This window comes from Cajanus cajan, chromosome 3, assembly GCF_000230855.2.
Source record: "Cajanus cajan strain Asha chromosome 3, NIPB_CcT2T_4, whole genome shotgun sequence".
In the NCBI taxonomy this organism is placed as follows: Eukaryota; Viridiplantae; Streptophyta; class Magnoliopsida; order Fabales; family Fabaceae; genus Cajanus; species Cajanus cajan.
The window spans coordinates 8,039,105-8,051,054 of record NC_138519.1 but is presented as its reverse complement, the minus strand read 5'-3'; the positions used below and the strand labels follow the sequence as shown (position 1 = coordinate 8,051,054).

General features: G+C 28.3%; 2 protein-coding genes across 2 annotated transcripts; both read left to right on the top strand.

Annotated features, from left to right (window-relative positions):
- Positions 1 to 1,927: 1,927 nt before the first annotated feature.
- LOC109814135 (putative histone H2B.1) lies at positions 1,928 to 2,594 on the top strand. Its single transcript, XM_020378485.3, has one exon. It carries the CDS (start codon positions 1,996 to 1,998, stop codon positions 2,416 to 2,418), a length of 423 nt encoding a protein of 140 aa, XP_020234074.1. The 5' UTR covers positions 1,928 to 1,995; the 3' UTR covers positions 2,419 to 2,594.
- Positions 2,595 to 4,033: 1,439 nt separating this feature from the next.
- Positions 4,034 to 6,380, top strand: LOC109814132 (peroxidase P7). The gene is made up of 3 exons (XM_020378483.3): positions 4,034 to 4,610; positions 4,836 to 5,030; positions 5,747 to 6,380. The coding sequence occupies exons 1-3, from the start codon at positions 4,386 to 4,388 to the stop codon at positions 6,296 to 6,298; spliced, it is 972 nt and encodes a 323-aa protein (XP_020234072.1). The 5' UTR covers positions 4,034 to 4,385; the 3' UTR covers positions 6,299 to 6,380.
- Positions 6,381 to 11,950: the final 5,570 nt, after the last annotated feature.

The following is an 11,950-nucleotide window of genomic DNA, read 5'->3' as shown; positions in this document are numbered from 1 at the left end:
GTTGAACCGGTGGGTCACTAGTTGAACCGCATGACTCGATTTTTTATTTATTTTTATTAAAAAATATTCATATTAAATATATTTTATACTTATAAATTTTAATAAACTCATATCTTATTTTAAATTTCAATTTTTCTATCTTATTTAAAATTATTTTTATTTTTATTTTGTAAAAAAATACATAAAAAAATTACATGTTAAACAGTATATTAATACAAATTAAAAATATAAATAATATGTACATATATAATATGCTTGCAATTAATATCACAAAATAATATATGTAATATTTACATAGATATTGCATTATTAAATATATAATTTAAAATTAATAATATACTATAAAAGTTATTTAAGTTGTATATATTACAAACAAATATATTAGAACAAGTAGTCATTGTTATATTTAATAAGACTCCTTGCTTTTTCATTAAGAGATTCAATTTTCATTATTATTTTTGTGATTTATGGTCCCTTAAAAAAATTAAAAAAAAAAAAAAGTGGTTGAACCGGTTTGACCCACCGGTTCACCGGTTGAACCGAAAAATTGACCAGTTCAATCCAGTTTGAAACGGGTTGACTGCATAACCGATCCAACTTCAGATTCGGACCGGCTGGACCACCGGTTCCCGGTCCGACCGGCCAGGTCGGTCCGGGTTTTAAAACACTGAGTGAAATGATTATATTATTTAACCCAGAAATGTTAAACATGAAAGGACAGTGAATACATAAAATATTAATCCAATTCGAATGTAAAACAATAAACAAATAGAACAAATGAAATGTATTTCTTTATGTATATATGTTGAGAGTTATTCTCCCTCAAAATTGAACTTTTAAGTTGGTAAATTACATACAACTGAACTGTATTAAATATCAGTACAGATTATGAAAATAAAATTATTATAATTCAAGAATAGTACTAAAAATATTAAGAAATTATATCAAGTTGTATCCTAACTATGTAAAGCAACAAACAGCAAGGGGAAAAAAATCACGTAAGGGACTAACACGTATTTAAATGTGGACAAATGTATTACTCTAATTTTATAACCCGTGCAACAGGTGAAAATATACAAAATTTATTCATAAATATTATAAGAATTATACTAAGTAAATATAATTTTTATATGAAATAGTATAGAAAAGATACTCCTTATCTTGTTAATATCATGTAATGCGAAAATTACAAAACAATTATAGAGTATATAATTTATTTTTAACAAATAATAATTTTATTTAAATTTATAAAGTAAAATTGTTGAATTATCTCCACTAAGATAAAGAAGTGTATATTTATCATAAAAGTAAAAACATCTTAAAAATTATATATACAAAAATAATACATCACTATTATATATTAATTATAGAATTATTATTCAATTATACTTTATTATATTAAATGAATCAATTCAAATATAGGTTTTCACTATAAAGATTTCTTTTTGAATTAATTTGAGGTTGATAACCAAATCAAAATACATTTAAAATAAAAACGTTATCTTTTCTTTCCTCAAAAAGACTATTCTGAAATTCAGGCTACATAAATATTCATATATAGTTAATGTTTTCTCATATGATATTTATAATTATAATTATAAATAAATACATTTCTTACCAAAAACAAAATTCATATATTCAACCGCGATTTATGAAGCGGAGGGAAATGTCCGTTTAGGCGCGCAATGAAATCTGAAAAGTCAAGAGATTCCAGTTTTGAGCAAAAAGCATCTCATCCGTCCATCATTCGCCAGGTCATCAATCCGCGCATCCCGGTCAAGTCAATTTTAAATCGTTCCGTCTATTCTCAGATTTTGGTCCAGAATAAAACAAGATCCACGTCATCGATCCGCGCCAAACCCCCTTAGCCAATAAGAACACGGAAGCCTTTTCCTATATTAATGTTCGCTGCAACACTGCAACCATTCACACTCGCTCACTCATATCGTCCCAATCCGAAACCCTAACTCCCTTCGATTTCACATTCACCTTGTGATGGCACCAAAGGTGGAGAAGAAGCCACAGGAGAAGAAGCCCACGGAGGAGAAGAAATCCACTGTGGGAGAGAAGGCTCCGGCGAAGGCGGGGAAGAAGCTTCCAAAGGAAGGAGGAGAGAAGAAGAAGAAGAGGTCGAAGAAGAACGTGGAGACGTACAAAATCTACATCTTCAAGGTTCTGAAGCAGGTTCACCCAGACATTGGGATCTCAAGCAAGGCCATGGGAATCATGAACAGCTTCATCAACGACATTTTTGAGAAGCTTGCTCAGGAATCTTCTAGACTCGCGCGATACAACAAGAAGCCCACTATCACTTCAAGGGAAATTCAGACCGCGGTCAGGCTCGTGCTGCCCGGAGAATTGGCAAAGCATGCTGTCTCTGAGGGTACCAAGGCTGTCACCAAGTTCACTAGCTCTTGAACAAATGTTTACGTCAATTTTCCAGTCATTGAAAAACATTAGGTGTTGTCTTTTAGGGGGAAAAAACAAATGTTCTTGTTTTTTCTGTTAACGAGGAATATTAGTGGAAATTGTCTTTATTTACTGGAAAACAACGAGATACTTTGGAGTTTAATATTACAATTTAGCTTTGTTGAGTTTTGAGGTTAGCATTTCATCCAGAGAATCAGATTAAAATTTATAAAGATATCAAATCTATAATAAAACTCAAAAGCCTTTAGATTATGGAAGAAATAGGAAAGGTAAGAAATGTAGGATAGAATATGGATGAGCAAGTGAACGAGAGGCTCGAGCAATTTGAGCATAATTTAAAAAATTGGATAGAGAAATTTAGATTTCATAGGCATAATTTTAATTGTTTCAATTGTTTTTTTTTTTTTTTTACTTTTTTACTTTTTTTAGTATAAAAATAAAATTATTTCATTTTCAAATTTTTATGTTTTAATAAGGTAATTAGATGTCTAAAACTCTTATTTTGAAAAGATAACTAAATTTCTTATTTTTAATTTTTTTTATGTGAATAAAACAATTAAATTTGTTTTATTTACAAAACCTTCAAACATGGTGTTCCAAATGCTAAAGTCCCCCAGCATGATATTTTGATGGAACTAGGCTAATTCGTGATCATTATTCCATCTTTAGACTCCTATTCAAAATTTCAAGCTTGGTTTCTCTTGTTTTACTAAAAGTTTTTAAGTTTTCAAAAGTAACTAGGAAATGGAATTTCTTTTTGAAAGGCCGTCATGTGAAGTATAGGGTTTGTTTTTAACTATAGCAAGGAAAATTATACAAGCAAAATTAAATCAATCTTAAAGAGTAAGTGTTAAATTGTTAATGGCGTAGTATAGTTTCTTTTCAATCACCTTAAGGAAGTGTACTCATTTTTTAACTAGGTATTGTAAATGTTTTCGCTGTATTGTGCAAGGACCTTTTGGATATTTTGAAACTTTTGCGTTCTTACAATTAAACGAGCAAAACTAATTAACATGAGTGTTTTTTTGTTAGCAACAAATTAAGTTGATTAACTACGATTGGTAAATGTTTTCGCTGAATTTTCCATTTTAATGGCATATACCATACACGGAATTTATTTGGTGAAAATGATGAATATTATGACATTCTATTCTTTATTATTAGAAAAAAGTTTGATTTTATACATGAAAATAATTAATTATTTATATTAAATTTTAATAATTTCATAAGATTCTTTTTAATTTGTTCCTGTTATAAATGTCAAAAGACATAATATAACTGAAAGATCATGTATTTAAAGAAAATATTATTAAATGTTACAGAAGTAGATAAATTTATTTATATTTAAGAATAAAAATAATATATATATATATATATATATATATATATATATTGTTTTTATTAAAGAACGGATGGAGTAAAGGATTATAATAACACACTATTTAATACATTATTTTTTATTAGTTAAAATCCATTAAAAATTATAAAATAATTCATTAAAAAAAGAATAGAATTCCCACAATTTTATCTATTTTAATAAATTTCGTGTGTTAATAAAAATAATGTCTTAGAATATATAGTTGTATTACCAAAATTTCTCAACCCATGTATATTCCCCTTTTACATCATTTTGTCATCACTCCCTGTAGTTGGCGTATCACTGAAGTAAGCATTAGGATTTCTCGATTCCTTTCATACAATGAAATGTTTCTTTGAGGTGAAATGGTTTTCTTCACTGGCCTAGTACACAAATCACAAGGCATGATATTTTGCGGTTTATTGGCATTTTTCCATGGACCAACAATAAAAAATGTATTAATTAATATTTTACAGCACACGTCTCACTGCCTCTATAAATACAGCAATGTAGCAATATAGCAATCAACATAAACTCCAATACATTTTTAATTATCACTTCTCACTAGTGATCCACATATCCTGATCAATCATATATTATGTATAATAAAATGGAATCGCTTAGATATTTCTCTGTTCTTCATGTCTTTGTTTTTGCAGCTCTTGCATCCTCAGCTTTGTCAAAATTGGCACCAAGTCACTATGACTTCTCGTGCCCTAATGCTTTGAGCACCATCAAAAGTGTCGTAGAGGCTGAGGTACAGAAAGAGTACCGTATGGGCGCATCCTTGCTACGCTTGCACTTCCATGATTGTTTTGTTAACGTAAGGAATATTCTACGTTGCGAACAAATTCCACAAAGTATTGCTTAGAGAATATATTTTAACAAGTTATAATTTTTTATGCATTTTAAGAAAATTCAAAATATTTATGTTAACAAATTCACACACGTATATGATATTTTTTTTAATATGGTTAAGTTACATAAATTAATACCACGTCATTTGAGTCTAATAATTACTTGGTTTTGTGATGGTGATTATATTCAGGGTTGTGATGGTTCAGTTCTTCTAGACTCCACATCCTCCATTGACAGTGAAAAGAATGCAAAACCTAATTTCCAATCTGCTAGAGGATTTGATGTGGTGGATGAGATAAAGGAGGCAGTGGACAAAGCATGTGGAAAACCACTTGTTTCTTGTGCAGATATATTGGCTGTTGCTGCTCGTGACTCAGTGGTTGCGGTGAGTAATAGTAATATATATTCTATTTACTACATAACTGTATTGCTAACCACATAAGTTTTTGGATTAAGTAACGTGAAATTGTTTCAACAACTTATCAACGAGTTCAAATACTGTATATATAGCTATATGAATAGAAAACGTTATAACTTATAACCCATAATAAGGATTGCTTGCACTTGGTATAAATTTTGATACTATTTACTGGTGTATTAGTTACAATATCGATCCAATAGCGGGTGGGGAGGTTGCCGTGTTGATGAAATGCATTATTTTTCGGAAACTTTGATTTGATTAGACAGAAGTCAAAAGTCAAATAAATGTAGAGTAACTTGGTTGAATAAATTTATCATCTAGGGACTCAGCAACCCAATTTGAGTATTTAATTAGAATAGGAGAATTCTCATCCCTCCCATAAATATGGTCACAGAATTTTTGTTGTGTAAATACATTTAGGTCCGCATGTGGGGGGATAATGAGTTATGACAGTGCCATTCTAAGGAAAATTATAGTAGTAAAACAACAAAGAAACATTTTGAGAATATCAGTTCAACAGCTTAATTAGTTGTTTGAGTGTGGGTGGGTTGTTAAATGCTAAATTTGATTGTTATGATAAAAAATTAGTACATACACTTCTATCACAATGTTTATTGCATCATTTTTTAATTACTTAATCTATTTGTTAATAAGTTGTGAATATGCACAATGCAATGCAGTTAGGAGGGCCAACATGGGAGGTGTTACTTGGGAGAAGAGACTCCACCACAGCAAGTCGTAAAGCAGCAGATGCAAACATTCCTGCACCAACTTTTAACCTCTCTCAACTCATCAGAAACTTCAAGAAGCATGGTCTCGATGAGAAGGACCTTGTTGTTCTTTCAGGAGGCCACGCCATAGGATATGCACGTTGTGTTTTTTATAGAGACCATATCCACAATGACTCCAACATCGATCACAAGTTTGCACGAAAACTTAAGAAGATTTGCAAGAGAAATGGTGGTGACTTCAACCTTGCTCCTTTGGACCCAACTTCACCCGCGAACTTTGACACAAACTATTTCTCTAATTTGGTTCTAAAGAGAGGGCTTCTTCACTCTGATCAACAACTCTTCAATGGGGGTTCTACTGATGCACTAGTTGAGTTTTACAGTTTCGATACCGAAGCTTTCTACAAGGACTTCGCGAATTCGATGATTAAGATGGGAAATATTAAGCCCCTTAGTGGGGATCAAGGTGAAATTCGTGTTAACTGCAGGAAAGTGAACTAATGCATCACAAAACCTAAGTAATGATCCTTATGCATAAAGAATAATTCTTGAGGCCTAGGTCGTGGTGCACAAGTATACATGAACTAAATGAATGATATATACAAATCCTTTATGATTTTTCAATGTCTTTTTGTCTCATGCATGATTCTAAAGACGCGTAATTTCTTTTGACCACCGTTTTTTTTTCATTCTTTATAGTGGATCTATACAAAATAATCCAATGATTTGGTGAGGAAATTCGAAATGATAAACCATGGTGATAGCTAAATACCAAACAGTTGATTCTCACTTTAGGTTGAGAAAAGACTTCTGTTAGATTTTAATTAGTTACAAACAACTTCCTGTTAAATATTTCCTAATAAATATGAAAATGAGGTTTCTGTGTTGTACAACTCTTACCGGTATTTAACGTAAAGAAAGGTTGTAAATGGCTAAATTAAAAGGGAAAGTGCATAACTGGAAAAATATATTTAATAAAATTTTTTTATATCAATTGTAAAACTATCCATGTAAAAATACATAAGCACTACAAAAAATGTTTCATATAGTGACATACAAAAAGTGTCACTATAGGTATAATATATGTAGGTATATACTTATTTGACATATAGCTACATACAATTTTAGTGTTGATTTTGAATGAGATTTAACAATATATTTTGTGTGTCACTATAGTCTATACCTACACTTTTTAACAATATACCAACATATATTATATATGGATAAAAGTGGTTTTTAATAACACGTATTGTGTCTCTATATGGTGTGTGTCACTATATGAAAATTTTCTTGTAGTGGTGACATTTTAAAAATTATTGCCAACTTTACTCGGGTGTTGTTTAACTTAAATATAAAACTACATTCTACCATATTTCAATGTGAATAATTTAATGAAAGTGTAACATCTATTTTTCTAATAAATTATTTCCTTTTAATGGAAAAATATTATTATATAAGTAAAGTTGCACCTTTATTATATGTTTGCTTTCTATTCTTTTTTCATATAACCATGCTTTGACTGAATCAAAATAATTATAAAAAATTATATCAATTCATTTAGAAAAATATTGTGAATTAAAGTAAAATGAAAAATTTGCCATTAGTTGGACTCCTCGTAACAAAATGGATTTCTTTAATTGTCTTATCTCCTAATTAATTATTTTATCTATAATCGACTTGAGATTTGAGTTTTTTTTTTCAACACACGCACTCAAATTTAGTACTATTGAATTTGGTAATGATAAGTAATATGATATCAACTTAGAATAGTAAATTATAGATTTGACTCAATCCTACAAAATAAACTTATAAGGTGAGAGTTATCATCCACTTATATACTCTTTAATTATCTTATCTCTAATTGATGTGAGACTTAAATTTTTTTAATAAATAATTATCATTAATAATAAATTTTGATGTGATGTAAATATATTTTAGTGACTATTATATATTAGTTATTAATATTTTTATTAGATAATAAAATAAAAAAATTAATATATTTATTGTCATTAAATAATTATCAATAATAAATTTTGTTGTTTTAACTTGACACAACTTTTCCCAGCCCAAAATACTTGTCACTACCAACTGCAGTGCAAGGATTTTTCTTTGAGAAATTCTACGGTACGCATATTATTTAGGAGGGTACCGGTACAATTATAATTATAATTTTATTTTATATTTTATATTTTTAATAATTTATTTAAATAATATTTATGATATTTTATTCTTTAAAATTTTAAATTATTTTGTCATTTTATTTTTATTTTATATATTCTAATTTTATTTGTAATAATATTATTATATATTTAAATAGTTTAATTTTAATAATTTTTTAAGTATATTTTTTTTGTCTTTTCACTTAAAATTTTTAAATTTATATATTTTAATTTTAATAATTTTTTAAGTATATTTTTGTCTTTTGTCTTAAATTTTTGAATTTCTATATTGTAATTTTAATAATTTTTTATTTCTATTATTTATTAGTTCTTTTCTTTTTTAATGTTTTATAACATTATTAAAATCTTATAATTTTAATCTCTATAATTTTATCTTACTTTTTATTTTATAAATATAATTTAGATTATTTATTTTATAATTAAATTAATTTTTTATAATTTTTATAAGTTTACATAAAAGAATGTATCGAAACCCCTCGATCTTTGAGGGTACCGTAGCAACTCCTGCTCTAGAGAACTTTTCTTTATTTGACAGAAGTTATAAACTTTCTTCCAAAGTCTTGTTAGTGGCTAAACGACCAATTTGGTGCAGTTTTACAAACTATTTACCAAAATGAGGTTGTTTTGAAACATATTACGCATTTGGGACTGTTTATAACGGTGTCGCTATGGGCCATAGCGACACCAGTGACACGTGGCATTTTTGTAACTCTAGAGAAGCCATGAAAGTCATATTGACGAAGTTGTTGCAGCCCATAGCGACAGTCACAGCTTGAATGAAGTCGCTATAGCCCATAGCGCCCTTTATTTTAAATTTAAAAAACCAAAAAAGCAAAAAATATATTAAATATAGAAATTAATGGAAAAATAAGTTTATAAAATAGTAATTAAAATTTATATGATAATGTAAAACAAAAAAATTAAAAAAATAATATAGTTCATAATTTAAAAAAATTAAAACGTCAAAATAAGTGGCGCTATGGCCTATAGCGATTGTGTGTCGCTATAGGCCACAGCGCCACTATTATAAATACATAAATATATATATATATATATATATATATATATATATATATTAAATAAAGAAATTAATGGAAAAATAAGTTTATAAATAGTAATTAAAATTTATATGATAATATAAAATAAAATAATTAAAAAAATAGTATAGTTCATAATTTAAAAAAATTAAAACGTCAAACAAGTGGCGCTATGGCCTATAGCGACACTGTGTCGCTATAGCCCATAGCGCCACTGGTGGCAGTTGAAAAAATTTATGACCCCGTAGCCACGTGTCAAACTACCGCGATTTGAACCAATAGTAATTTGACACGTGGCCTGAAACAGTAAAATAAAATAAAATAACCTGTATATAAGAGAGTTTTTACCTTCAGTGATGGTCCCCCACTTCGTTTCTTTCAGTTTCCTTCAGCCCAGCGAGTGCCTCCAAGTTCAGGTAAGCATTTTTTTTCGTTTCTTTAATTTAATTATAAATTATTTTGTTATTTTTAAATATTTTGTAACGTATATATATTTTAATTATTATTTCAGGTTAATTTTGTTTTTTTGGATTTCCGTAGATCTCCAGAGGTATTTGGTCTTTGAGGTATTTTGTGTTTTATTGTTTTCTGTAATTTAATTAATTATATTTATTTTTTTTAGTTATTGTAATTTAATTTGTTATTTTTATATTTTTTTGTGTAATTTTTTGAAAGTCGCTATGAGATATATCATCTTAAATAAATTATATAAAAATAGATTTTATTTAAATTTTAAATTTTATAATTTAATTGTTTGTAATTATTTAATTGTTAGTATATTTTTTCGTGTTTATGAAGTCGCTATGGACTATATTATCTTCAATAAATTATATAAAAACTGACTTTATTTAAATTTAAATTTTTACAATTTAATTCTGTGTAATTATTTAATTATGAGTATATTTTTTTCTATTTGAAAAGTGGCCAAAGCTTATATCATTTAAAATAATTTATTTTTAAAAAAAGTATATTTAAATATTAAATTTAATAAATTTAATTCCGTGTAATTTATTTAGGTTTATTAGTGTTTAATTTATATTTATTTAAAAAATAATGATATTTAAATTTTAAATTGATTTAATTTATTTCTGTGTAATTTATATTTAATTAAAAAATAATTTAATTTAAATTTTAAATTGATTGAATTTATTTCTTTGTAATTGATATTTATTTAAAAATAATTATATTAAAAATTTTAATTGATTTAATTTATTTATGCGTAATTTATATTTATTTCAAAATTAAGTATATTGAAATTATAAATTGATTTATTTTAATTCTGTTTAATTTATATGTATTTTTAAAAAAAAATTATTTAAATTTTAAGTTGATTTAATTTATTTTTGTGTATAAAAAATGATATTTCAATTTTAAATTGATATAATTGTGATTTATTTTAAAATTCTATATTTTGATTATGTGTAATTTATTGATGTATATACATATATTTTTTAAGTTGTTAGTGTGTTATTTTTGTATAGATTATGTCATGTTAATTAAATTAAAAAAAATAAATTATGTGTTCAAAAATAATTAATTTTATTAGATTTTGTTATTGATGGCATCATCATCTTCTAGGGGTATGCGTGTCACATGTGAACCCGTGGACGATGATTTATTATCGTTGCAAAATATACATGTGGCACAGCATGTTTGGAATAGAGAAGATGACAGGAGATTAATAGCATGACGTGCTGCTCCAACGTGCCCTGGAATTGCGGGAGTTCCACAGCAAATAATTTCGTTACTAGATCAAGCTGGTTTCGGATGGATAGCACGTCTTAATTATATCAAAGTTAGTCCTGGTTTGCTAACGGCTTTGGTAGAGCAATGGAGACCAGAGACACACACATTTCACATGCCATTCAGAGAGTGCACAATTACTCTTCAAGACGTTGGCATGCTTATTGGTCTTCCGGTTGACGGTGAACCGGTATTATCTCGAGGCAGTGCAAATATATTGGGATTGGGTAATTATAACTTGACTTTAACTTATTTGTAAATTTATAGTATATTTTTTATATTAATAATAGTTAAATTTTTTGTTTGATTTTATGCAGCTGAGGAGTTGTTAGGGGTTGTTCCACCGTAGTCTGAAATTAAAGGACATCGCATGAAGCTATCTTGGTTGACAGCAAACTTTGGGGACATTTCTGATGACATAGATGATGTACATGTGTTGGTTCGTTATGCTAGAGCCTGGATATTACGTTATCTAGGAGGAGTGCTTTTTCCCGATAGATCTTCGTCGTATGTGTCCTTACGGTGGTTGGTGTTTTTGCGCGACTTTGATATTATTAGGACTTATGCATGGGGTGCAGCTATGCTTGGATGTTTGTATCGGAATTTATGCACCTCAACCGATTACAAAACCCCAACCTGCGGTGGATTTACCCTTTTATTACAGTTATGGGCATGGGAACGATTCCCAACCATTCTGTCTTCACCATTGCCACCTATTCCTCCAGGCAGTCCAATTGGTTTAAGGTACGAGCAAATTTGAAACTTTACATTTTGACAATTAATCAGTTAATTAAACATTATTTAATTGTTTACAATTTGTTTTTTCAGGTGGTCAAACACAGCGACCAAAATAAGTATGAGCGATGATATAAAATTTTATCGCAAATTAATACTTTGATCGTACTACTAGGAAATCTGTAAGTAATTAACGTTTGTAGTTTTAAAAAAAATTTATCTAAATTATTTGTATTTTAATATTTACTAATTAAAAATTATATTTTACAGATTATTTGGCAACCATATCCCCCTGTTGAACAGATGCCTGGTGACTGCACACAGGGGATGCATATTTGGGGTTCTGTAATCCCCTTACTTTGTCTCTGTATTTGTGAATGGCATCAGCCGGATAGGGTGATGAGGCAATTTGGTTGCCAACAACCAATTCCAAATCCTCCAATGACTCCTACAAATGT

What these genes read in the sequence shown, in the direction of transcription:
- LOC109814132 (XM_020378483.3), top strand. Translation starts at nt 4,386, where the DNA reads ATGTATAATAAAATGGAATCGCTTAGATATTTCTCTGTTCTTCATGTC. An exon ending in TCCATGATTGTTTTGTTAAC is followed by an intron (nt 4,611 to 4,835) that starts GTAAGGAATATT and finishes GATTATATTCAG; the next exon opens with GGTTGTGATGGTTCAGTTCT. An exon ending in CTCGTGACTCAGTGGTTGCG is followed by an intron (nt 5,031 to 5,746) that starts GTGAGTAATAGT and finishes AATGCAATGCAG; the next exon opens with TTAGGAGGGCCAACATGGGA.
- LOC109814135 (XM_020378485.3), top strand. Translation starts at nt 1,996, where the DNA reads ATGGCACCAAAGGTGGAGAAGAAGCCACAGGAGAAGAAGCCCACGGAG.